At 39.1% G+C, this 23,737-nt stretch overlaps 1 protein-coding gene across 17 annotated transcripts in view; it reads left to right on the forward strand.

The window, feature by feature from the left end:
- CD44 (CD44 molecule (Indian blood group)) overlaps positions 1 to 23,737 on the forward strand; it is a 100,909-nt gene that overhangs the window by 67,484 nt on the left and 9,688 nt on the right. For 6 of the 17 annotated variants that reach the window (XM_037900049.2, XM_043549501.1, XM_037900050.2 and 3 more), the window contains 9 exons: positions 1,620 to 1,841; positions 4,145 to 4,366; positions 6,234 to 6,455; positions 8,295 to 8,465; positions 12,322 to 12,501; positions 14,209 to 14,388; positions 15,479 to 15,664; positions 19,968 to 20,066; positions 21,156 to 21,234. In XM_037900049.2, the coding sequence (XP_037755977.1) occupies positions 1,620 to 1,841; positions 4,145 to 4,366; positions 6,234 to 6,455; positions 8,295 to 8,465; positions 12,322 to 12,501; positions 14,209 to 14,388; positions 15,479 to 15,664; positions 19,968 to 20,066; positions 21,156 to 21,234 (1,561 nt within the window). The remainder of the gene's footprint in view (positions 1 to 1,619; positions 1,842 to 4,144; positions 4,367 to 6,233; positions 6,456 to 8,294; positions 8,466 to 12,321; positions 12,502 to 14,208; positions 14,389 to 15,478; positions 15,665 to 19,967; positions 20,067 to 21,155; positions 21,235 to 23,737) is intronic. The other 11 variants (XM_043549493.1, XM_043549505.1, XM_043549496.1 and 8 more) reach the window with 9 other exon arrangements.

A 23,737-nucleotide genomic window follows, 5' to 3' on the forward strand; every position in this document is an offset into this window, starting at 1 on the left:
ATAAAGACTTATGACTCTCGTCCAGTAGTAGCAGAGATACTGTTACTTTCACATCCAAGTCATTATATTACAAGCTGTTAAATAAAGTTTATTACTAAATTTGGGTGAGGGAAGTACTCAGATTTCATTTGCAGAGTTTCGGCCTCTAGAATTGTATTTTGAATTGGCCTATTTGGTGTTACTGATGGTGCTATGCCAACCCTTGGCATATGTCTTTCAGTAACAGTAACTTCAGAATCGGAGCATTCTTACAGGTGTTCAGAAAGGAGAGTAGAGGGAAATGTTACTACCTGAGAGTCTGAAAAATCTCTGCGTTCTGTGTTCTTAGATAGAACTGAACCTATTTGCGTTGTAGCTTTTGTACACTTTTTCAAAAATTTGATAGATGAATTTGAAAAAGCTAATTCTCAAGATCATTCAGTATCAAAATCCTAGCTGCACTCTGAATAGAAAAGTAACCACAAGGTCCTATGTTGTGAGCATATACCTAGTCCTTTATTCTATCACCACTGCTATTAGCGTGGAAGCAATAACCAAATGAATCTCAAAGATCAGCAAAAAGGAGGCACTTTCTGCATCTATTCACATGTTCCTCTTCCTGAGAAACAGTTTCTTTGGCTAATTATACATGAAATGTCTGTCATCTGATAGGTTGTTCTAGGCTGTGAGAAGGTCGGCATCATATGGATGGCATCAAGTGAAACAGTGTGCATTTGATAATACTTTAAATATGAAGTTGTGTGATATATTTTTACTGTATTATTACAGTTATTTTTTTTAGTGAAGGTTGTGTGTTTGGAAAATGCCTCCTGTATGGTGTCTTGATTGCTGACAACATTGTGCCGGCTTAGAGAGTGAAGGGAGAAAAAAAATCTAAAATAACCAAAATACACACTTTACTGTGTGATTAGTTTGTGTGCTGCTTTCTTGACTCAAGGTTATGCTCGGTGGGATCTTTTGTTGTCTGAATTTCTCTGGTGTGATTTTCCTGCTTATTTCTTTCTGCTGCTGCGTGGGTACCTAACTGCATCCGGTGCAGCGGACTTTTGTTTTTCAGTGGAAATGATTTACAAAATGGCTTTGTAAAGTGCCTTCTCCCTTTACTCTGCAATCACATTTAACTTGCCCTTCCAATGGTGTTCTCTGGTGAAATGGTTGGTGGTTTATACTTTTGATATGGTGGTGGTACTCATGGACTTTTCTGGCTGATTTTCTCTGTGGTATGTTTAATAAGGTGTAGGACACTTTCTATATTGCCTCAATGATTGGTTTATTTGTCTATATCATCAACTATGAAGAAAACTATGATGTAGATTTTCAAATCTTCCCTCTTTTCCCACAATGCCTCAGCAAAAAAACCTCTCTGCGTAGCACAGATATGAGCACCTGTACGATAGTGAAACCGGTACAACGAAAAATCAGAAAGTTGTTGGACACATTTTACGGATCCTTATCAGGGTCCAGAAAATGGATGATTGAAATGATGGTGATATGGTAGAACAATAAATAGGGCTTTACTCCTATGAGGTACATTAAAGAGACAAGAACTGAAAGTAAAGATAACGGTGTAAGTGGTTCTGCAGATGTTAAATTCAAAATTGATTCAACCATTTTTACAGCAGTTGTGGTCTCCAATGAAGGTTCCAAAAATGAAGATGCAACCCAAGATCCTTTCTTGCATAATGTTTATCTTGGAGGGGACAAAGATGAGGACAAATATGCCACAAACACTACTGTGGATAGTGTGAAGCCTGAACTTTTCCCTGCAATGGAAAGAGATCATTCTTCTTCAAGTGTGACAGTGAATAATGAAATAGGACACAACACATATACTTCTACAGGTATCAGTAAGAATAATGAACTGTAATCATTTTATCTCCTTGTAGGCCAAACTCTGGGCCCAGTTTCTCAGCCTGTGCTAACTGGCATAGCTTCATTGACCATGATGGAGTTATGCAAGTTTATACCAGTTGAGGGTCTAGTCTATAGGCGGGAAAACTTTTTGGCCTGAGGGCCCCATTGGGTTTCCAAAATTGTATGGACGGCCGACTAGGGGAGGCGATGTCTCCCCAGATTTCCAGGTGTGGCCCAGCTCCCGCCTGCTATCCGACCTCCCCTGTTTCTTGCCCCCTGACATTTCCCCCGGGACTCCTGCCCCATCCAACACCCCCTTTCCGCTTATGGCCCCCCGGGACTACTACCCCATCCAACCACCCCTACTCCCTGTCCCCTGACCACCCCCGGAACCTCTGCCCCTGATTGCCCACCACCACCCCATCCAACCCCCCCTCTCCTTCCTGACTGCCTGCCCCCACGGGACCCCTCCCCCATCCAACCCCCCTGTTCCCTGCCCTCTGACCGCCCCAACCCCTATTCACACCCCCGCCCCCTGACCAACCCCCCCTCCAACTCCTCTGCCCTCTATCCATCCCCTATGCTCCCTGCCCCCTTACTGCTTTATCTGGAGCACCAGTGGCTGGCGGTGCTACAGCCACGCCGCCCAGAGCACCGGGTCAGACCACGGCTCTGCAACTGCGCTGCCCGGCCGCCCATAAAATTGCACTGGCGGATCAGTGCGCGGAGGTTGTGGGGGCAGGGGGGCAGCGGGAGAGAGGCCAGGAGCGAGCCTCCTGGGCCAGGAGCTCAGGGGCTGGGCAGGAGGATTCCGCGGTCTGGATGTGGCCCACGGGCTGTAGTTTGCCCACCTCTGGTCTAGTCCTGAATGTCCATTATTGCAAAGTGGACTTTTTTGTGAAAGAGACTTTTGCCAGAGTAATGACTGACTATCAACAGAATAAAGTAAGACTTGTTCCAGTAGTAGCAGTGATACTGTTACTTTCACATCCAAGTCATTATACTATAAGATGGTATTTAAAGTTTATTCCTAAATTTGAGTGAGGGAAGTACTCAGATTTCATTTGCAGAGTTTCGGCCTCTAGAATCATATTTGAATTGGTCTATTTGGTGTTACTGATGGTGCTATGCCAACCCTTGGCATATGTCTTTCAGTAAGAGTAACTTCAGAATCTGAGCATTCTTACAGGTGTTCAGAAAGGAGAGTAGAGGGAAATATTACTACCTGAGAGTCTGGAAAAACTCCACGTTCTGTGTTCTTAGATATGACTGAACCTATTTGGGTTGTGGCTTTTGTACATTTTTTCAAAAATTTGATTGATGAATTTTAAAAAGCTAATTATCAAGATAATTCAGTGTCAAAATCCCAGCTGCAATCTGAATAGAAAAGTAACCACCAGGTCCTATGTTGTGAGCATATACCTACTCCCTTATTCTATCACCACTGCTATTAGTTTGGAAGCAATAACCAAATGAATCTCAAAGATCATCAAAAGGAAGGCACATTGTGCTGGCTTAGAGAGTGAAGGGAGAAAAAAAATCTAAAATAACCAAAATACACACTTTACTGTGTGATTAGTTTGTGTGCTGCTTTCTTGACTCAAGGTTATGCTTAGTGGGATCTTTTGCTGTCTGAATTTCTCTCGTGTGATTTTCCTGCTTATTTCTTTCTGCTGCTGCGTGGGTACTTAACTACATCCGGTGCAGCAGACTTTTATTTTTCAGAGGAAATGATTTACAAAATGGCTTTGTAAAGTGCCTTCTGCCTTTACTCTGCAATCACATTTAACTTGCCCTTGTAATCGTGTTTTCTGGTGAAATGGTTGGTGGTTTATACTTTTGATATGGTGGTGGTACTCATGAAACTTTTCTGGCTGCTTTTCTCTGTGGTATGTTTAATAAGGTATAGGATGCTTTCTATATTGCCTCAATGATTGGTTTATTTGTCTGTATCATCAACTACGAATAAAACTATGATGTAGATTTTCAAATCTTCCCTCTTTTCCCACAATGCCTCAGCAAAATAACCTCTCTGCGTAGCACAGATATGAGCACCTGTACGATAGTGAAACCGGTACAACGAAAAATCAGAAAGTTGTTGGCCACATCCACTTTTACGGATCCTTATCCATCTGGAAATGGATGATTGAGATGACGGTGATATGGTAGAACAATAAACAGGGCTTTACTCCTATAAGGTGCATTAAAGAGACAAGAACTGAAAGTAAAGATAACGGTGTAAGTGGTTCTGCAGATATTAAATTCAAAATTGATTCAACCATTTTTATAGCAGTTGTGGTCTCCAATGAAGGTGCCAAAAATGAAGATGCAACCCAAGATCCTTTCTTGCATAATGTTTATCTTGGAGGGGACAAAGATGAGGACAAATATGCCACAAACACTACTGAGGATAGTGTGAAGCCTGAACTTTTCCCTGCAATGGAAAGAGATCATTCTTCTTCAAGTGTGACGGTGAATAATGAAATAGAACACAACACATATACTCCTACAGGTATCAGTCAGAATAATGAACTGTAATCATTTTATCTCCTTGTATGCCAAACTCTTGGACCAGATTCTCAGCCTGTGCTAATTAGCATAGCTTCATTGACTATGATGGAGTCATGCAGGTTTAAACCAGTTGAGGGTCTAGTCCCTAATGTCCATAATTGCAAAGTGCACTTTTTTGTGAAAGAGACTTTTGCCAGACTAAGGACTGACTATCAGCAGAATAAAGACTTATGACTTTCGTCCAGTAGTAGCAAAGATACTGTTACTTTCACATCCAAGTCATTATACTACAAGATGTTAATTAAAGTTTATTACTAAATTTGGGTGAGGGAAGTACTCAGATTTCATTTGCAGCGTTTCGGCCTCTGGAATCGTATTTTGAATTGGCCTATTTGGTGTTACTGATGGTGCTATGCCAACCCTTGGCATATGTCTTTCAGTAACAGTAACTTCAGAATCGGAGCTTTCTTACAGGTGTTCAGAAAGGAGAGTAGAGGGAAATGTTACTACCTGAGAGTCTGAAAAATCTCTGCGTTCTGTGTTCTTAGATAGAACTGAACCTATTTGGGTTGTAGCTTTTGTACACTTTTTCAAAAATTTGATAGATGAATTTGAAAAAGCTAATTCTCAAGATCATTCAGTATCAAAATCCCAGCTGCACTCTGAACAGAAAAGTATCCGCCAGGTCCTATGTTGTGAGCGTATACCTAGTCCTTTATTCTATCACCACTATTATTAGCTTGGAAGCAATAACCAAATGAATCTCAAAGATCAGCAAAAAGGAGGCACTTCCTGCATCTATCCACATGTTCCTGTTCCTTAGAAACAGTTTCTTTGGCTAATTATACATGAAATGTCTGTCATCTGATAGCTTGTTCTAGGTTGTGAAAAGGTCAGCATCATATGGATGGCATCAAGTGAAACAGTGTGCATTTGAAAGTAGTTTAAATATGGAGTTGTATGAAATATTTTTACTTTATTATTACAGTTAATTTTAATTAGTGAAGGTTGTGTGTTTGGAAAATGCCTCCTGTATGGTGTCTTGATTGCTGACAACATTGTGCCGGCTTAGAGAGTGAAGGGAGGAAAAAAATCTAAAATAACCAAAAATAAACACTTTACTGTGTGATTTGTTTGTGTGCTGCTTTCTTGACTCAAGGTTATGCTCGGTGGGATCTTTTGTTGTCTGAATTTCTCTGGTGTGATTTTCCTGCTTATTTCTTTCTGCTGCTGTGTGGGTACCTAACTGCATCCGGTGCAGCGGACTTTTATTTTTCAGTGGAAATGATTTACAAAATGGCTTTGTAAAGTGCCTTCTGCCTTTACTCTGCAATCACATTTAACTTGCCCTTGCAATCGTGTTTTCTGGTGAAATGGTTGGTGGTTTATACTTTTGGAGGATGAAGTTGATATGGTGGTGGTACTCATGGACTTTTCTGGCTACTTTTCTCTGTAGTTCAAGAATGGCATGTTTAATAACGTGTAGGACACATTCTGTATTGTCTCAATGATTGGTTTATTTGTCTGTATCGTCAACTACAAATAAAACTATGATGTAGATTTTCAAGTCTTCCCTCTTTTCCCACAATGCCTCAGGAAAGTAATCTCTGTGTGTAGCACAAATATGAGCACCTGTACAACAGTGAAACCGGTACAACAAAAAATCAGAAAGTTGTTGGCCATATCCACTTTTATGGATCCTTATCAGGGTCCAGTAAATGGATGATTGAGATGATGGTGATATGGTAGAACAATAAATAGGGCTTTATTCTATGAGGTACATTAAAGAGACAAGAACTGAAAGTAAAGATAACGGTGTAAGTGGTTCTGCAGATATAAATTCAAAATTGATTCAACCATTTTTATAGCAGTTGTGGTCTCCAATGAAGGTGCCAAAAATGAAGATGCAACCCAAGATCCTTTCTTGCATAATGTTTATCTTGGAGGGGCCAAAGATGAGGACAAATATGCTACAAACACTACTGTGGATAGTGTGAAGCCTGAAGTTTTCCCTTCAATGGAAAGAGATCATTCTTCTTCAAGTGTGACGGTGAATAATGAAATAGGACGCAACACATATACTCCTACAGGTATCAGTCAGAAAAATGAACTATAATAATTTTATCTCCTTGTAGGCCAAACTCTGGGCACAGATTGTCAGCTGGTGCTAATTGGCATAGCTTCATTGACCATGATGGAGTTATGCAAGTTTAAACCAGTTGAGGGTCTAGTCCCTAATGTCCATTATTGCAAAGTGGACTTGTTTATGAAAGAGACTTTTGCCAGACTAAGGACTATCAACAGAATAAAGACTTATGACTCTCGTCCAGTAGTAGCAGAGATACTGTTACTTTCACATCCAAGTCATTATATTACAAGCTGTTAAATAAAGTTTATTACTAAATTTGGGTGAGGGAAGTACTCAGATTTCATTTGCAGAGTTTCGGCCTCTAGAATTGTATTTTGAATTGGCCTATTTGGTGTTACTGATGGTGCTATGCCAACCCTTGGCATATGTCTTTCAGTAACAGTAACTTCAGAATCGGAGCATTCTTACAGGTGTTCAGAAAGGAGAGTAGAGGGAAATGTTACTACCTGAGAGTCTGAAAAATCTCTGCGTTCTGTGTTCTTAGATAGAACTGAACCTATTTGCGTTGTAGCTTTTGTACACTTTTTCAAAAATTTGATAGATGAATTTGAAAAAGCTAATTCTCAAGATCATTCAGTATCAAAATCCTAGCTGCACTCTGAATAGAAAAGTAACCACAAGGTCCTATGTTGTGAGCATATACCTAGTCCCTTATTCTATCACCACTACTATTAGCGTGGAAGCAATAACCAAATGAATCTCAAAGATCAGCAAAAAGGAGGCACTTTCTGCATCTATTCACATGTTCCTCTTCCTGAGAAACAGTTTCTTTGGCTAATTATACATGAAATGTCTGTCATCTGATAGGTTGTTCTAGGCAGTGAGAAGGTCGGCATCATATGGATGGCATCAAGTGAAACAGTGTGCATTTGATAATACTTTAAATATGAAGTTGTGTGATATATTTTTACTGTATTATTACAGTTATTTTTTTTAGTGAAGGTTGTGTGTTTGGAAAATGCCTCCTGTATGGTGTCTTGATTGCTGACAACATTGTGCCGGCTTAGAGAGTGAAGGGAGAAAAAAAATCTAAAATAACCAAAATACACACTTTACTGTGTGATTTGTTTGTGTGCTGCTTTCTTGACTCAAGGTTATGCTCGGTGGGATCTTTTGTTGTCTGAATTTCTCTGGTGTGATTTTCCTGCTTATTTCTTTCTGCTGCTGCGTGGGTACCTAACTGCATCCGGTGCAGCGGACTTTTATTTTTCAGTGGAAATGATTTACAAAATGGCTTTGTAAAGTGCCTTCTCCCTTTACTCTGCAATCACATTTAACTTGCCCTTCCAATGGTGTTTTCTGGTGAAATGGTTGGTGGTTTATACTTTTGATATGGTGGTGGTACTCATGGACTTTTCTGGCTGATTTTCTCTGTGGTATGTTTAATAAGGTGTAGGACACTTTCTATATTGCCTCAATGATTGGTTTATTTGTCTATATCATCAACTATGAAGAAAACTATGATGTAGATTTTCAAATCTTCCCTCTTTTCCCACAATGCCTCAGCAAAAAAACCTCTCTGCGTAGCACAAATATGAGCACCTGTACTATAGTGAAACCGATACAACAAAAAATCAAAAAGTTGTTGGCAACATCCACTTTTACTGATCCTTATCAGGGTCCTGGAAATGGATGATTGAGATGGCGGTGATGTGGCAGAGCAATAAATAGGGCTTTACTCCTAAAAGGTGCATTAAGGAGACAAGAACTGAAAGTAACGGTAATGGTGTAAGTGGTTCTGCAGATATTAAGTTCAGAATTGATTCAACCATTTTTATAGCAGTTGTGGTCTCCAATGAAGGTGCCAAAAATGAAGACCTGACCCAAGATCCACTGCTGAATGGGGCTCATTCTGGATGGAGCGATAAAGTCAAGTATTCCACAAATGCTACTAGAGATGATGTATTACCTGGAGTTATTCCTTCACGTGGAAGTGAACATTCAACTACAGGTATCAGTAATTAAGTGAGAACTTGAGAGTTTTTCTTTGGCATTGAACATTATTTGTGCTTTCTGAACTCAGAGGCTAAAGGCCAATAAGTTTATTAGGTGTGGATACTCCTAAGTGAACAGGAAGCATTGTTCAGGTGTCGCTGCATGGTGATTAAATAGGTCTGAGTTATAATTAGGTTTAAAGTACAGCTGGGTCTGAACTGCAGAGTTTGGAATATTTCAGATACATTGTTCCATTTCTTTCCATTAAAGAGAGACACCCAAATCCACAAAGTCTGGATCCAGAACCAACTTTCTGTTTCTATTTATTGTCTGTTTTAGGGACAGATGATACCAGATAAGCAGTACTTTTTTATGGGGCTTGTGGAGAGCCATCTCCTTCTCTCTCTTCCCCCAGCTTCCCAACTGGAAGTTTGGGGATTAATTGTAACTCATACAATCTGGCATACAGAGAGACTGCGCATGCTGCACCATCCATTTAGATGTACATGAGATGCGTCTAACATCCTGATAGCTTCCTTTTTGGTTGAGAGATAGTAAAGTTGCTTTTTTCTGGAAGTGAGGTATTATGTGGGTGGCATCAGGTTGGACAACTACTAGAACAATAAACTTTTCCGTGAGGATTAGTGTGTCAAGGTTTATTTTGTAAATACTTTAAACCTGTTTTATTCTTAGATTTTAAGGCCAGAAAAGACTGTTATGAGCATCTTCTCCTTCCTTTGGCATAACACAGGACATAGAATTTAGCTCAGTAATTCCTGCATCAATCCCATAATATCAGGGTAAACTAGAGCATTAGTCAGTGCAGTTTGTGTAAGTGTAAAACGGCCTTCTCTATGAGCATTGTATTGCTTGCAATGTGGAGCTTGTTTAAGAATTGAAAGAATAAATGCCACCTTCTCTAAATAAATAAATAAAATCCACACTTTCTTGGGTTTAGTTGGTACTTTGCTCTTGCTGTCGCTTTGTGCTGATGGTCATTGCTTATTGCAAAGGGTTGTCTATAATTTTTTCATCCTCTGGATATGGGCCCTTATTTAACCATGAGCGTTTCACTCATGGAATGCACCGATATCGAAGGCAATATTCTTAGACTGTGTTCTAAATCATCCTAATCTTACATACATCATGTTTGCCAATGTGTTTTCTGAAAGGCTTTTAATTTTGAAGGGTAAATCTGGTGTGGTGGCGGTGCTTCAAGACATTTCTGACTGCATCTCCTATGTCTAAACAACAGCACCTTGAATAGTGAACAAGACAATTCATTTACTGTGTCAGCTGACATTTTAATACAGCACAGAATACCAATACAAATATATTTTTCAACTTCAAATGTATATACACAAGTACTCCAAATATCCAACCATAGTATCCTATACCATTCTCACAAACAAAGGCAACTGGAGCCAAATCTATAATTATTCAGAGAAGTAGAGTAAATGGTGGATTCTCTGTAACTTGAAGTCTTTAAACCAAGATTTGAGGACTTCAGTAACTCAACCAGAGTTTATGGGCCTATTACAGGTATGGGTGGGTGAGGTCCTGTTGGCTATGATGTTCAGGAGGTCATCATGATGGTTCCTTCTGGCCTTAGAGTCTATGAGATACTATCTAAAAAACATGATAATTTCCACTTATATGAATCCAGAAGCCACAGACTCTGCATATTAATTGGCATCTATCAAAGATGAGTGAGAGAGGTACAAGTTGTTGTTGTTACTTGTTCTGCCGCTGCTGCAACTCTGACCTTTTCTGCTGTTGCCAACTTTCATTGGGACAATCTCCAGCAAACTTAAAGCTTGTTACTTGTATTGTTGTAGCACTTAGAGCCCCCAGTCCCTCCGGAGATTGGCCCTATAAGCACTATAATACCTAGTTTAAAATCTATTGATAAAGCTCAGTTTAGCATGTCAATATGACCTGGTTGCATGGAATCATCAGGTCAAAACTTCCAGTTTTTTGGCTTATTTTGATTATTTAGTTTATTATTTTGTTGTGTTTTCTTTTGGGTTTTTAAAGGTGTTGGTATTTTCTTTGGCTCCTCTGTGCTTGCTGAATAGTATAAACCAGGATTAACAAATGTTAGCAAAAATAATTATTCACCTGAAAATTCCCACTGGACATTTATTATTTGCTATTCATTTGACCCACCATTTGAAAGTTTCTGTGATCCACCCTGGAAACAGAAAGAACACCATGTGACTTATAGCCATTGATTATTGACTATTTTTTGTGTCATGTGGTTTGATATTCACAAACATTTCATAGATTCATAGACTTTAAGGCCAGAAAAGACCATCATGATCATCTTGTCTGACCTCCTGGATATCTCAAGCCACAGAACCTCACTCACCCAATCCTGTAATAGACCCATAACCTCTGGCTAAATTATTGAAGTCCTCAAATCATGATTTAAAGACTTAAAGTTATAGAGAATACACTGTTTACTCTAGTTTAAACCAAAAGTGACCCGTGCCCCATGCTGCAGAGGAAGGTGAAAAACCCTCAGAGTCTCTGCCAAACTGATCTGGGGGGAAATTTCTTCCTGACCCCAAATATGGTGATCAGTTAAACCCTGAGCTTATCAACGAGACAAACTGTAATCAGAATAGGATTAGTTCAAACAATTCAGATAATACTTAAAATAACTCATATATTTGACAGGTTTCAGAGTAGCAGTCGTGTTAGTATCTATTCACAAAAAGAAAAGGAGTACTTGTGGCACCTTAGAGACTAACACATTTATTTGAGCATGAGCTGAAGTGAGCTACAGCTCACTTCATCGGATGTATTTATTTGAGAAAATTGAAATGAAATGGCTTGTCTCAATTGTCAGAATCTGCCTGTCTGGAGACAAGCACTGTAATATATATAAAGCACTGAAATCCCCCAAAAAGAAAAATTATTCTTCCCTGCCATATTTGTGATTCAGTCTTCATGCCATGTAACTGAGCTCAAACCTGAGTTACAAAGGCAAGCTGATGCTGCTATTTCTTCTCTTCTCGTTGTTGCTTTTACCTCTGTTGTCAGAGGATTTCTGTTGAAAACATTGCCCCTGAACAGGAGCATGGCCAGGGATGGCGATAATGTTATCGAAAATAGAAAGTCCTCTCTGCTTTTCTGTTCTTATGCTCTAAAGCCCCATTCAGCAAACACTTAAGAAAATTCTTAACTTTGAATATGTGAGTAGTCTCTCACTGAAGTCAGATAAGCACATGATGACATGTTTGCTGCAACACCACCTAAATACAGCAGGAATATCAAATTAAATATTGGCCATTTCGTTCCATCATTTTCTTACATGTTGTTATGTGCCCTTTATGTTACAGAAGCAGGTTTTCTCCCACCCGTGGTCAGACTCTACTTGTCTGGAGGGAGTGTAACTAAATAAAACAGTGAAATCTTGAAAGAGAAAATTAATAGTTGTTGTTTATGAGACATAGTCCTCATTCTGAGTGTCTGATCAAACCTGAATTATGGGACCAAATTCTTGGAGCTACTTCTTCTTTGTTGTTCTTGCTTCTGTGCCCATTTCCACTGTGTTTATGGTCAGCCAAGACACAGTCTTGAAAATTAGCATGGTGCTGGTAAAAAGGTTTAGAAAACTATTGATGTATCTTGAGTCAGCAGAGCATTTAAGTGTGAATTTAAGTCCTGTTGATGTCAGTGGGACAGTTTTCTGAACTGAGATAATAAAGAGGAGCAAAACCTTTATACTCCTTCTATACTACTAAGTGTAGTAGATATATAAAAGGACGAGACCTGTTTTACAGAGAAGAACTGAAGAGGAGAATAATATAAAGAGTGGTTCTGTGTGTATTAATTTCACAATTGCTTCACCATCATCATAATAGCTGTGGTCTCCAATGGCGGGACCAAACATGAAGACTCAACCCAAGATCCACTACTGCGTACTGTTCATCCTGGTTGGGGCAATGCAGACAAGTATCCCACGAATGTCACTAGGGATGATGTGCTGCATGGAATTATTCCTCCAAGTGAAAATGATCAGGAAAAGGAATCTTCTCATACAGGTACCAAAAAGAATAATTAATTATGCATGAGAATTTCAAAAGCACTCTGCATTGACCTAAATCTGCTCTCATTGAAATAAGTAGGAGTTTTACTATTTATTTTGACAAGAGAAGAGTTTGACCAATGCTGAATTCTTTTCAAAATCCCACCCTATAGTCCATTTACTCCCTATTTGGAAGGAATAACACTACTTCTACATCTGTGTAATTTCATTATGATACTCTATTGAAAGTCTATTGATAAAATTTGGTTTAGAGTGGTACTGTGATAATCATTAGCATGGAATCAGCTGTCTAAAATTTCCTAGGTTGTGATTTCTTGTTTGCATTTTTCTGAGGTGATGGATTGGGGTTTTTTCCGACTATGCTGATTAAAGCTTGCTGAATAATGAAAAATAAGATTCACACATAACTTATAGGTAAATGTGAAATCCCAAATGAGAAAATTATTGGTCACTGTCATATTAATGGTCAGTCCTCAAACTCAGTAACTGAGCTAAGACTTGGATTACAAAGGCAACTTGCAGCTGCTATATCTTTTCTTGCCATGACATCTATCTATGTTATCAGCATGGATAAGTTCAGCCACATCATAGTGCCCAAACAGCAAGATGGTGTTGGTTAAAAGTTGAGAAAACCAATGATAGTGTGGAGCAAAATAGAGGGTCTCTGCTTTCCTTCTCCTACAAACTTAATAGAAATATAAAACTGAATCACTGCCTCCAGATAATCAGCCAGGATTGGGCAGTGAGGACAAATATCCCATAAATACCTCCAGGGATTATGTCATACCTGAAAATGAAAATGAGTCTTATACAGGTACCAGTAAGAATAATGAATTATATTCATTTTACCACCTTGTGTGTAATGAGACATTATTTCTTCTGCATACGATTTATTCACTCTCATACCTTGTTGGAAATCTAAATTCTCAGCAAAGAGGTGCATTGGTATATCTTTTTGACCTTATTGCATGGAATCAGGTGAACAACAATTTTTATTTTTTAAATGTTCTTCTCTCTGTTTTTTTCTGGGTCTGTATATTGAACTTTCCTCTAGCTTTTTCTGTGTGCTGACTAGACCATATTGAATAGTGAAAATAAGATTCAAAAATGTATTTGTGAATCTGAGACTTGAATTGAATTTGATCGTATATTTTGCTTTCTCCTTATTCTGTGACGACCAGGGATTCACCTAAACCGGGGAAATCCCTAAATGTCTTGGCAGGTCAGGTTGCTAGACATATGTTGAATATAGAGCCTGGTAATTCCAAAATCCCATTTTTTTAATCCTATACTACCAGCAGCCTAAATATTTTCCGTCTCGTTGTGCTTTAATGACATTCTGATTTACGGAGATAAATTTGGTGAGGTGCTGCTGTATTTGTGAGCTTATCTGACTGCTTCTCCCATTGGCTGAGATCAGACCTGAGTTCCAGAGATAAGTAGATACTTTTGCTTTCCCTGCTCAGGCTTCCATGTCCATTATCATTAGGGTTCTGTTAAGCCACAGTAATCCAACAGTATTGGTTGAAAAGGTGAGAAATGTGGATCAAAAGCATTCTGTGCTTCTCTCCTCTGATACTCTAAATACAGCAGAAATTTTAGAGCAAGGCCAGGCATAGAGGCAAACACTGAAGATGAGACTAACGTGGCTAGTGCTTTTGCAAATATTAAGTTCCCAATTGCTTCACCATCATTACAACAGCTGTGGTCTCCAGTGATGGTGCCACACATGAAGGCTCAACCCAAGATCCATTGTTGCACAGTGTTCATCCTGGCTGGGGCAATGAAGACAAGTATCTCACAGCTACCTCTAGGGATGATGTGCTACCTGGAATCATTCCTCTAAGTGAAACTGAACATAAAAATGAATCTTCTCATACAGGTACCAGTAAGAATAATAAATTATAGTCTTGTTACTTCTTTTTTGGATGAGATAGTTTTAATTGTTATTATATGCTAAAAGTCTATTGATAACTCTTAATAAGTTGTGGCATGTTGTTGTACCTGATTACAGGAAATCAGCTAATCAAAAATTTCTGTAATACTGTGAAATTATTTTTTGTTTTAGTTTATTCTTGACTTGTTTCTTTTTGTGTTAAGAGTTTCCTCTTTGTGTTGTTGGACTGGTACATAATGAGCTTACATGAGGGCTATTCTTGTCTCCTTAGATAATGCTAGGTGTTCTAATAATCATTCTTTTTAGCACTCTATCATTTTCCAAGTTGTACAGCTTGGTTATGCCAAGCGCTCTCATTTTTGATCTTGCATTCCTGTTAACCTTTAGATTATCATCTCTGAGTTTATATTCTGGTGCGCTTGTAATTGTGGGATATAAATCTGGTGCGGTGATGGTGTTTTTGGTGAGATTTTCTGTTGGCTTGCTCCTGTGGCTCACCAGTAACCTCTTTATAGAAGAGCACTGTCTAGAGGATCAGGGACAGGATTTTACAAAATAATTGCAATATCATAAATGCTCCATGCCATTCCATCAGACCTTCTTATGTTGCATGCGCCTTTTATGTCACTGAAGCCTGTTCTAAGCAGTATCACTTAAGGACAAGAACATAAAAAAAATTAGTGAAATTTCTAAAGAAAAAATAATTGCCATATTTATTGGACATAGTTCCAATGCTCAGCATCTGTAATCACTCCTGATCACTCCTGGCTGCTTCTTGCTCTTGGGTTTGGTTTTTTTGGGTTGTATTTTTTTGGTGGTCTTGCTTCTGTGTCCATTGTCACTGAGACTCTTCTAAATTAAATCATAACCCTGAGGAACAGCAAGGGGGTGTCAGTTAAAAAGTTGAGAAACCAGTGACAATGTGAAAGAAAGCAGAATACCTTCTCTTCTTATGCTCTTCTTATGCTCTAAATACAATAAAAATGTCAAAGATCAAGTCCTGTTGTAGAGGAAAATAATGGTGGTGGTTCTACAAATATTAAGTTTAAAATTGATTCAAGCATCATTATAACAGCAGTGGTCTCCAATGATGGTATCAAACATGAAGACTCAACTAAAGATCCACTGGCACCAAGCATTCAACCTGGAGGGGATAATGAAGACAAATATCCCACAAACAATCCCATTGATAATTTGATACCTGGAGTTTTTTCTGACATTGAAAGTGGAGATGGCAGAGGACCAGCTTCTACAGCCACCAGTAAGAACAATGAATTACAATAATTGTATCTTATCCTTCACCCCTTTTTTAATGTCTCTGGATATAAAGATAAATTTGTAAAGTATTGGGGGAAATGTTATGATCCAAAAGTTTTTTCTTTTAACTGGAGTTTTGAAAGCTAGAAAATAGCCTCCTACTAATGTGCATGAAAGAGAAAGTGTTTTAATTGTAGAACTATGTGGAGTGGGATGATTTAACGCTAGTGTTTCCAGCAATCTTTCTTCTCAGAGAAGATGAGTAGCATTTCTTCTTTTCACCAACTCTGGGGAACCTCTCTAGAACATCAGAGAAATAAATGAATAACAAAACATCTGATTGCAATTGCTAGTGTTCCATTGTCAAGCTGTGGAGATAGTATTTTCTATATTAAAGACTCAAACCACAGAACATTTTGTTCCATCTTCCTGATCATTTTATTTATTTTATTCTCTGTCATCCAACGGCAGTTATTTTGAATGCTAGCAAAGTAACACTTAGTCCAGCCAGCCCTCACCCCACCCTCCTGATATTATGGACATGTACCATGGAAGATAATTTCCAGTATGGCTTCCCCCCTCCCCAGTAATTTTTGCTGTTAAGTAACCCATCAGTGATTATTGACATCTGTGGGTGCTAGGAAGCAACAGGCTTTTCATTTCTCAGCTGCTTCAGTTTTAAAAGCTTGTTTCTGATAGAGCTAGTTTGCATAAAGAAATAACATGCATTGATCACAGTGTGAATTTTGTTGTTCCATGTTGCAACATGCAAGTAATTATTTTTGAAAATTAAGAGGCTTTCCTTATGCCCAAATGTACTTTTCATTTAAATTATCAACCCAGAGGCTAAGGTTTTCCTAAATGGTACACCTTCTTATTCATGCTGCATCAAATTACCTGCTGGTATAACTCCATAGAAGTCAATACAGACGTGCCAGCAGAGACTCTGTCCAACAATGTACAGCCATTTGTTGCACACAACCAAGAATATGAACTTGTATTAATACCACATCTGTCATCGAAGTATTTTAGAAGAGAGTCATGAAACATTAATAGTTTAAAAGAGTTAGAATTTTCATCAAATGAACTCTTTAATTTGATTTTGAAAGGAGCTTTGAATATGAAAAATGAGTTGGTTCTATGGTGGAGACACACTGATTTGGTTTCTATAGTTTCTGGACTCTAGCTGGGTTATATTAAAGGTTCTGGATGTTACTCTCGTCTCACACCAGTTTTACACTGGCATAATTCCATTGGCTTTGGTGGAGGCAGTGTTATTTACATTGGTTTAAGTGAGATCAGAACCCAGCCCTCAGTCTTCTCAGATCTTAATGAACAACATGATACAAACTCAGCAAAATAAACCAGATCAAAAAACTGCCTTTAGAGGCCAAATTTTGTAGAGTCTAGATGCCTCAAGTATTATAAATTTAATAAATATATTTTGAAAACTGCTATTTTATTTTTCTATTCGTAATATTTAAATGTGTAACTTGTAAAGGAGAACTCATGTCTCCTGACTTCCAGTCCCCCATTTTATTAGGCCGTCTCCCTAATTTACTGTGTGTACATTCGACACTGTGTGGAAGGGTTTGGTTCCTTTCCTTTTCTGAATATGTAAAATCTGACAGAGCTGGTGCTATGGTGACTTTCTAGGATCATCTGCTTAGATTCTTAGCAGAATCAAAGACGTGATGTTAACGGAGCAACAGAGTTCATGACACCCAAATTTTTCCAACATTTTTCCGGCATGGCATGCTGTGTGTCTGTTTCTTTTAGTGCTGTGGCATCATAGCAAAGCAGAGCGAATGCTAGGTCACAACTCTACCACAGTGGAAAATGTGTGCACACATTGAGGGAGGGAAGGAAGGTCTTTTTTTCATAAATGGGCCCTGCGAAGCATGAATGGGATGACAAAGAAAGTTCACTTCACGTGTTAATAGAACATATTTAAAGGCTCATTCTGAAGAAATTCTTTGCTCAGTCTGCTATGCCTCATGTTTTGACTTGCTTTCCCTCTATAGTCATGTTCAGCTGTGGTCTGACATCATACATATGACTGATCTTTTGCCCAAAAGCCACAGTGGGATAGTGAAACCATGCACTGAAGAAATCCAACTATATATTTGATTCTTCACAAAGAAAGAATGTGGTTAAGAAGTCATAAGGTGAACCTCACAGAGGTCCCTAGAGCCCCTGTCTGTCTACTTACTGCAAGTGTCTCCTATGGAGCGGATAATCTGGGCCTGTGATGTTAAGTTGCGTAGTTGAATCTTAGATATTGTGAATATTTCTGTGGTGTTGATAATATAGTTCTAGACAGCTAAAATCTTTAGTTACTATCTGGGCTTTATTGCTAAACAAAAGTTAGCTGTTCAGTTCAAAGGGGTTGGAGTATCATGCTAGGGCCCCTGATCAGGTAACTATGTCTCTTGAAGTCTGTGGGTACACAATCCACCATAATAGTCTAACCATCTTTGTCTGTTTTCTTGGAGACCAGGTCAGCTCTCCCAGTTGCTAAATTCAGTGCTCAGTTCTTGGTGCTGAGCTATGAATTTCCCATGAGATAGCATGAAGTAGCCCATCAGACATAAGTAAAAACATCTGGATGTTTCAGGAAGAGCCTGTTAACAGCAAGAAAAAAATGTGCTTCTTAGCACTGTGTTTGCCAGCTATTATTAGGAAATGAGGTCAGAGATTCTGGCCAGAGAGGAGTCGTGAAGTGCCTTGAAGGTGAGGGAAAGTTTAAACAGGACAAGGGAGAATCTATGAGGCATTCAAAGGGTTTATAGGTGTATGTGGCGGGGTGGCTTGACTGGAAATTGGCACCAACGTGGGGATAGAGATGGCCAAGATGTTACCATACTCAAGAATTAAGTTGATCGGTGCATGGCCCAGCAAATGTTATTTTATGAGAAATAGGTCAGAGTGGGGGTATATGGTTGAATTGCAGACCTAATCCAACTTCACAACTCAATGTCAAGACAACTTGTCTTCCAGAGGGCTTCACTTCTGGAACATGAAAATTCTGAGAACTGTAACCATATCGATACCTAAACAGAGTGCCTAGCGTCTAGAAGGACCATTTCATAAAACCAACACCAACCGACACGGTGATGTCGTGGTTCAGCACGAAAGAGATACCTGCTCCAAGCTTAACCCACTGGACTTATCTCAATAGTGTGATCAGTTGATGTCAATATAGCAATGTTTGTGACCTTACAGACTGATTTGGCTAACCCATACCAATGTAAAATCCACATGTAGCATGGATTATAAACTTACTCTGGTCAGTAAATTGCTGTGTGGCTGACTCCACTTGATTCATGAAATCATGGAATCACTTGGGTCCTAGTACATCCAGTTCTTCTTTTGCTCCCCAGACAGAAGGCTTTGAGAATGCTGAGAGGATCGCGTGCTTGGCTTGATTGGAGAGAGTACCTAACACCTTGCCCAACAGCATATCCACTCGTTGTTTAAGGGCAGAGTCCCATCCAATATAAGGCCAGAAAATAGTTGTAGCTGCATGATGGTGATAAAAAGACAAAGGGATCTATCTGCACGTGGCAGAGGACAATCCTTTCATTAGAAACAACATTCTGATGTTTGAGATCTCTTCATGATAGCAGCTATCAGATTTAGAGCTGGCCAGTAAATGACAGTTCTGTTTCATGAACATTTGAGGTTTTCAGATGTTTTTTTGTTGCGTATTGGAATGAAAACAAAACCTTTAGAAAGTTTTCATGGAACAGATTTGTGTTGAAACCTCCATTTTTGGATCAAAAAGGTCAGGATTTCAATTTCTCTCTGTCTCTGTCACTGTCTCTCTCTCGAATTGACCAGACAGTCCTTCCTGGACCTCAGAAACCTTACTGTCAGAAATTTCATCAAAATCAATACATTTCTGCAAAACATTTTTATGTCAATGAAACAGCATTTTTTCCGTGGAAATTTCCTGACCAGCTTCACATTTTAACCCATGAAACAGTAGCATGATGAAAAATGAAAACCGCCCAAAAACAACAACATGCTATTGTTGAGAAAAATGAATCATATTATTCAAGATAATGAGGCCAGCCCTAGTTATACTGATTATGAACGTATTTTGATGAGCTGTGAGCTGTGCAATGTTTTTCTATGCTACTTTAGTCTGAGATTTTGCAGTGTAAACTCTTTGTTTCTGGACTCAAGGTGAACTTTGTAGTCATATCATCCTTTTAATTGTGAAAGGGCAAGTCTGTAGAATATAGCTTCCTGTTAAGTATCCTCTAGGCTTGTTGGTCATAATGGATGCTTTTGTTGTCTAGGTTTTATAACTAACAAACACGGTGGCAGAAGAGCAAATCCATCTGGACAAGTCACATCACCAAAAATAGATTCACAGCCAAGATCAGCCCAAGTACCAGGTTGGTATCTGAAGCGATTGCCTTTGGCAGGCTGATCACAGAATTAAAGAAATGGAAATGAAGAGGTTATTACGGGAGATCATAGCTAATCCACACTCCTGTCAATGCATTCAGTTCGTCAGCTCTGAAGCAAAATATTCAGGACAGCTGGAAAGGTGAAAATAGAGATCTAGAGCACTGGGAGGTTCTGCATATGCCACAGATGCTTTTTCTAATGTATTGTCTACAATGTGTATGATTATGTGTTAGAAAGATATCATACCAGATTCTACTCCCATTGTATCATGCCTAACACAATATCAATGGAAGTGATCCCATAAAAGTAGCTTCACTGCTGGGCCTAATTTTGATCTCACTTACATTTCCATTGATGGAGTGGATTTACTCTCAATTTACACTGGGGTAAATGAATTCAGAATAAGGCTCAGAATTTACAGTCAATGTCAGGTTCTCATGTAGTAGCTCTATGATGCAATGTTTGGATTGTAAACAGTGTAGGGGAATTTATTTACTGGAAACAAACAAACAAAAAAGCCAAAATATGCTGTTTCCATATTTCCATATTGCTGCTGGTATGATACATTTTTTCTGAAACCAAAAACGGAGGGCAAAGTTTAGGATCTCACTTTAAATGGCAAAATGAAGAAAAGTGTAGACCTTCCACTCTGTTTTTAAGTCATCTCTATTTGCATATTGTTTCAGATATCTCAAAACCAGGCCCCTCTCTCCCACTGAAGAAGTAAACAACTAATGTAAATCCTTTCCCTCGCTATAGGCCCAATCACTGTCTCACAGTATAGAGTTTCCAGATGTTAACAGTCAGTGACAGTTTCATTTAATTTGACATGCCCATAATTAAATGTATTTCTCATTCACGTGCTCGGTAACTATCAGTAATATCTTAGCACAGTATTACTTACACTCTTGTGTTAGTACCGTATTATATTTACATCCTTGCATTTTAGAAAAAACCCTGACAATAACAGGTGAGGTGTATTGTAAACAAATGCAAAAGTGTCCAAGTTCCTGCTATTGTGTCAAACTGCAAATTAGAATAGAAGATAAATTATTTCCCAATTCCACCCACAGAATGGTTGATCATAGTGGCTTCTCTTCTGGCACTGACATTGATTCTGGCAGTCTGCATTGCTGTCAACAGTCGGAGAAGGTAAGGAAGCCCATTTCTAGCTTTGGTTAGAGGAGGTCATTGTTGGAGAGCATGCTGCCTTGCTGTCTTTAATGTTGGGACATCTGTGAAGCTTCTGGTAGCTTTGGAAAAGTACAGAGAAGAGTTTCTGCCAAAATGGCAATCTCTGTGAACAGCACACCTCTTCTTTTGTAATAAACAAACAGTAGTTATTAGACATTGCTGAAGTTTGAGGCTCTGGTCCTGTGCTGAGCACTGTCAAGTGAACCCTTGCACTTAGGTGGAGCCCTATTGAAATCAGTGGGTCATTATTGTTCGTTTTCACAGTGACAAAAACTGAACTTATGCATGGCAGAGTAAGGGAATAATTTCTCTCTGTGTCTTACATACTAATGGTCTGATCCTGCTTCTTCTGAAGTTAATGAAAGTTAATAATATGCTAGATGGATGTGAACAGAAGCATGTACAGTAAATAACAAGCTGGTCCCCAGGTTAACTAAATATAAGCTGATGACGTGCATTGCATAGGCCACAAGAGTACAGTTACTCTGTGTGATAAGCTGTATACACCCCATCCAGAGGACTGTAGAGACAGGATTCACCTGCTCCCACTAGCTAAAGGAAGGGTCACAGCTGCCAATCCTCATTGCAGGAGTTTGCCGTGAGCCTGGCTGGATCAGCTGCAGAGAATCAATTCCCTAGCCCCTGCAGCAGACTATAAAGGGGTTCTGCTGTGGGGAATTTGAAGCTGGTGCTGAGGGCTGGAGGAAAGGTTCTTTAGTTAGAAGGCTGGAACTGGGAGAAGAATTGAATGGGAGGAGGGAGAAGGAGGTCCTTTGGATCTTGGCTGACATGAGCCACAGTTTTGACCTTTGTTTTAGGAGTGGTTGAGGGAAACCCTGTAGTAAGCAAAGGGTCTAATAATTTAGGAGAAATCTTTCAAGTATTCAGAATATTCCTTGGCAGTGTCAAGTTCACTACTTTTCTTCCTTGTTCTTTTAGCTTATGCTGTCATTTCTACAGCACCTTCCATATGAGGATCTCAGAATGCTTTTACAAACATTAGTGAAAATATCCTCAACACCACTGTGAGATAGATAAATGCTATTTGCCCTCATTTTACAGATGGGGAAACTGGGCCACAGAAAGGTGACATGACTTACCCAAGTTTAACCAGGAAGTCTGTGGAAACCAGGTCTCCCTATTCTAAGTCCTAAACACAAGACTGTCTTTCTTATCTTAGTAAACCTCAGAACAGTTACTAATATTTGTTAGTAACAAATTGCCACTTTTATTTTAAACCTGAACTTTCCATCAGTGCAAATATTCCCATACACTTTTGTCATAGTACACAGTGAGCTAAATTAGTTCCTGGTTTACACTGGCCCTCCTCGAAAGCACTGATTACCTCGCCTCTGGGGCCTGTATGCCCAAGAAAGTGAGTGATGCTTAATAGGGAGGAGATATAGCCAGACTGGCCATTGAAATGTGATCTCCACTAGCAGGATACCATAGTGTAAATTAAAGCTGGAGGGAGGGAACCTTTGGTTAGATCCTGCACCAGACTAAAGCAGGCTTATGTAAGGCAGGGAAGTACAAATTGCGTGAACTCAGATTGTGATTTGAGGGTCAGGTCCTCAGCTGGTGTAAAATGATATAGTTCTGTTCAAGTCAACAGAGGTGGTGCTGATTTACACCAGCTGAGGTTATGGTCCTATGACTATATTCACATTAAATGTGCTCCTTGGATAGTTTAGAGTAGCAATTTCTCTAGACTATGTCACATGGTAAAACACACAAGAATCTACAACCTCCCTCTTGTTAGTTGATCTCGAAATTATAGTGTGAATGTTATGGTTTATTGATTTGTGTCACTCTGCTATGCCTACAAAGCTGAGACTGCCTTCTTCCCCCCCCCCCCCCCCCCCCCCCGCCCCCAAATCACCATAGAAACAGACGGGTCCATCCATGATCAAATACAGATTGTTTGTTTCATTTCTGGACAGATTCTATCAGGAAGCTATAAATTATGAACTACTTTTTTTGATAAAAACATATTTTTTACTATGAAATTCAGGGACTTAAATGATATGTACAGCATAACACTAGGTAGGTACACACGCACACAGCCCCCTGCTAATTTGTACTGACTGGGAGGAAAATTTTGTGAAATAGAAAGTAGGGGTCTGCTCCAACACACATTGAAGTGAAGGGGAATCTTTCCATTGACTTTAAGGGGCACTGGATCAGGCCTTACATTAATAAATACAGGGTTTTAAAAAAGAAAAAAACAAAAAAAACCCATGGGTAACTTTTTGCTCATCTATCTGACAAGTGTAAATTAGTTTTAATTACTTAGTCATTTATACTACCGGATAAGTATACTGTAGACTATTTTCCAAAAATTATAAGGCCTGGAAATATGAAAATAGTAATTTATGATCTCACAATAGCAACTTTGTTGTGAGATCTTTGCTGAAAAGCAGGATGAAGTAAATTGAGGGTTTCGTGAGTGGGTTGTTAG

The sequence above is a fragment of the Chelonia mydas genome, chromosome 6 (genome assembly GCF_015237465.2).
Source record: "Chelonia mydas isolate rCheMyd1 chromosome 6, rCheMyd1.pri.v2, whole genome shotgun sequence".
NCBI classification, from domain to species: Eukaryota; Metazoa; Chordata; order Testudines; family Cheloniidae; genus Chelonia; species Chelonia mydas.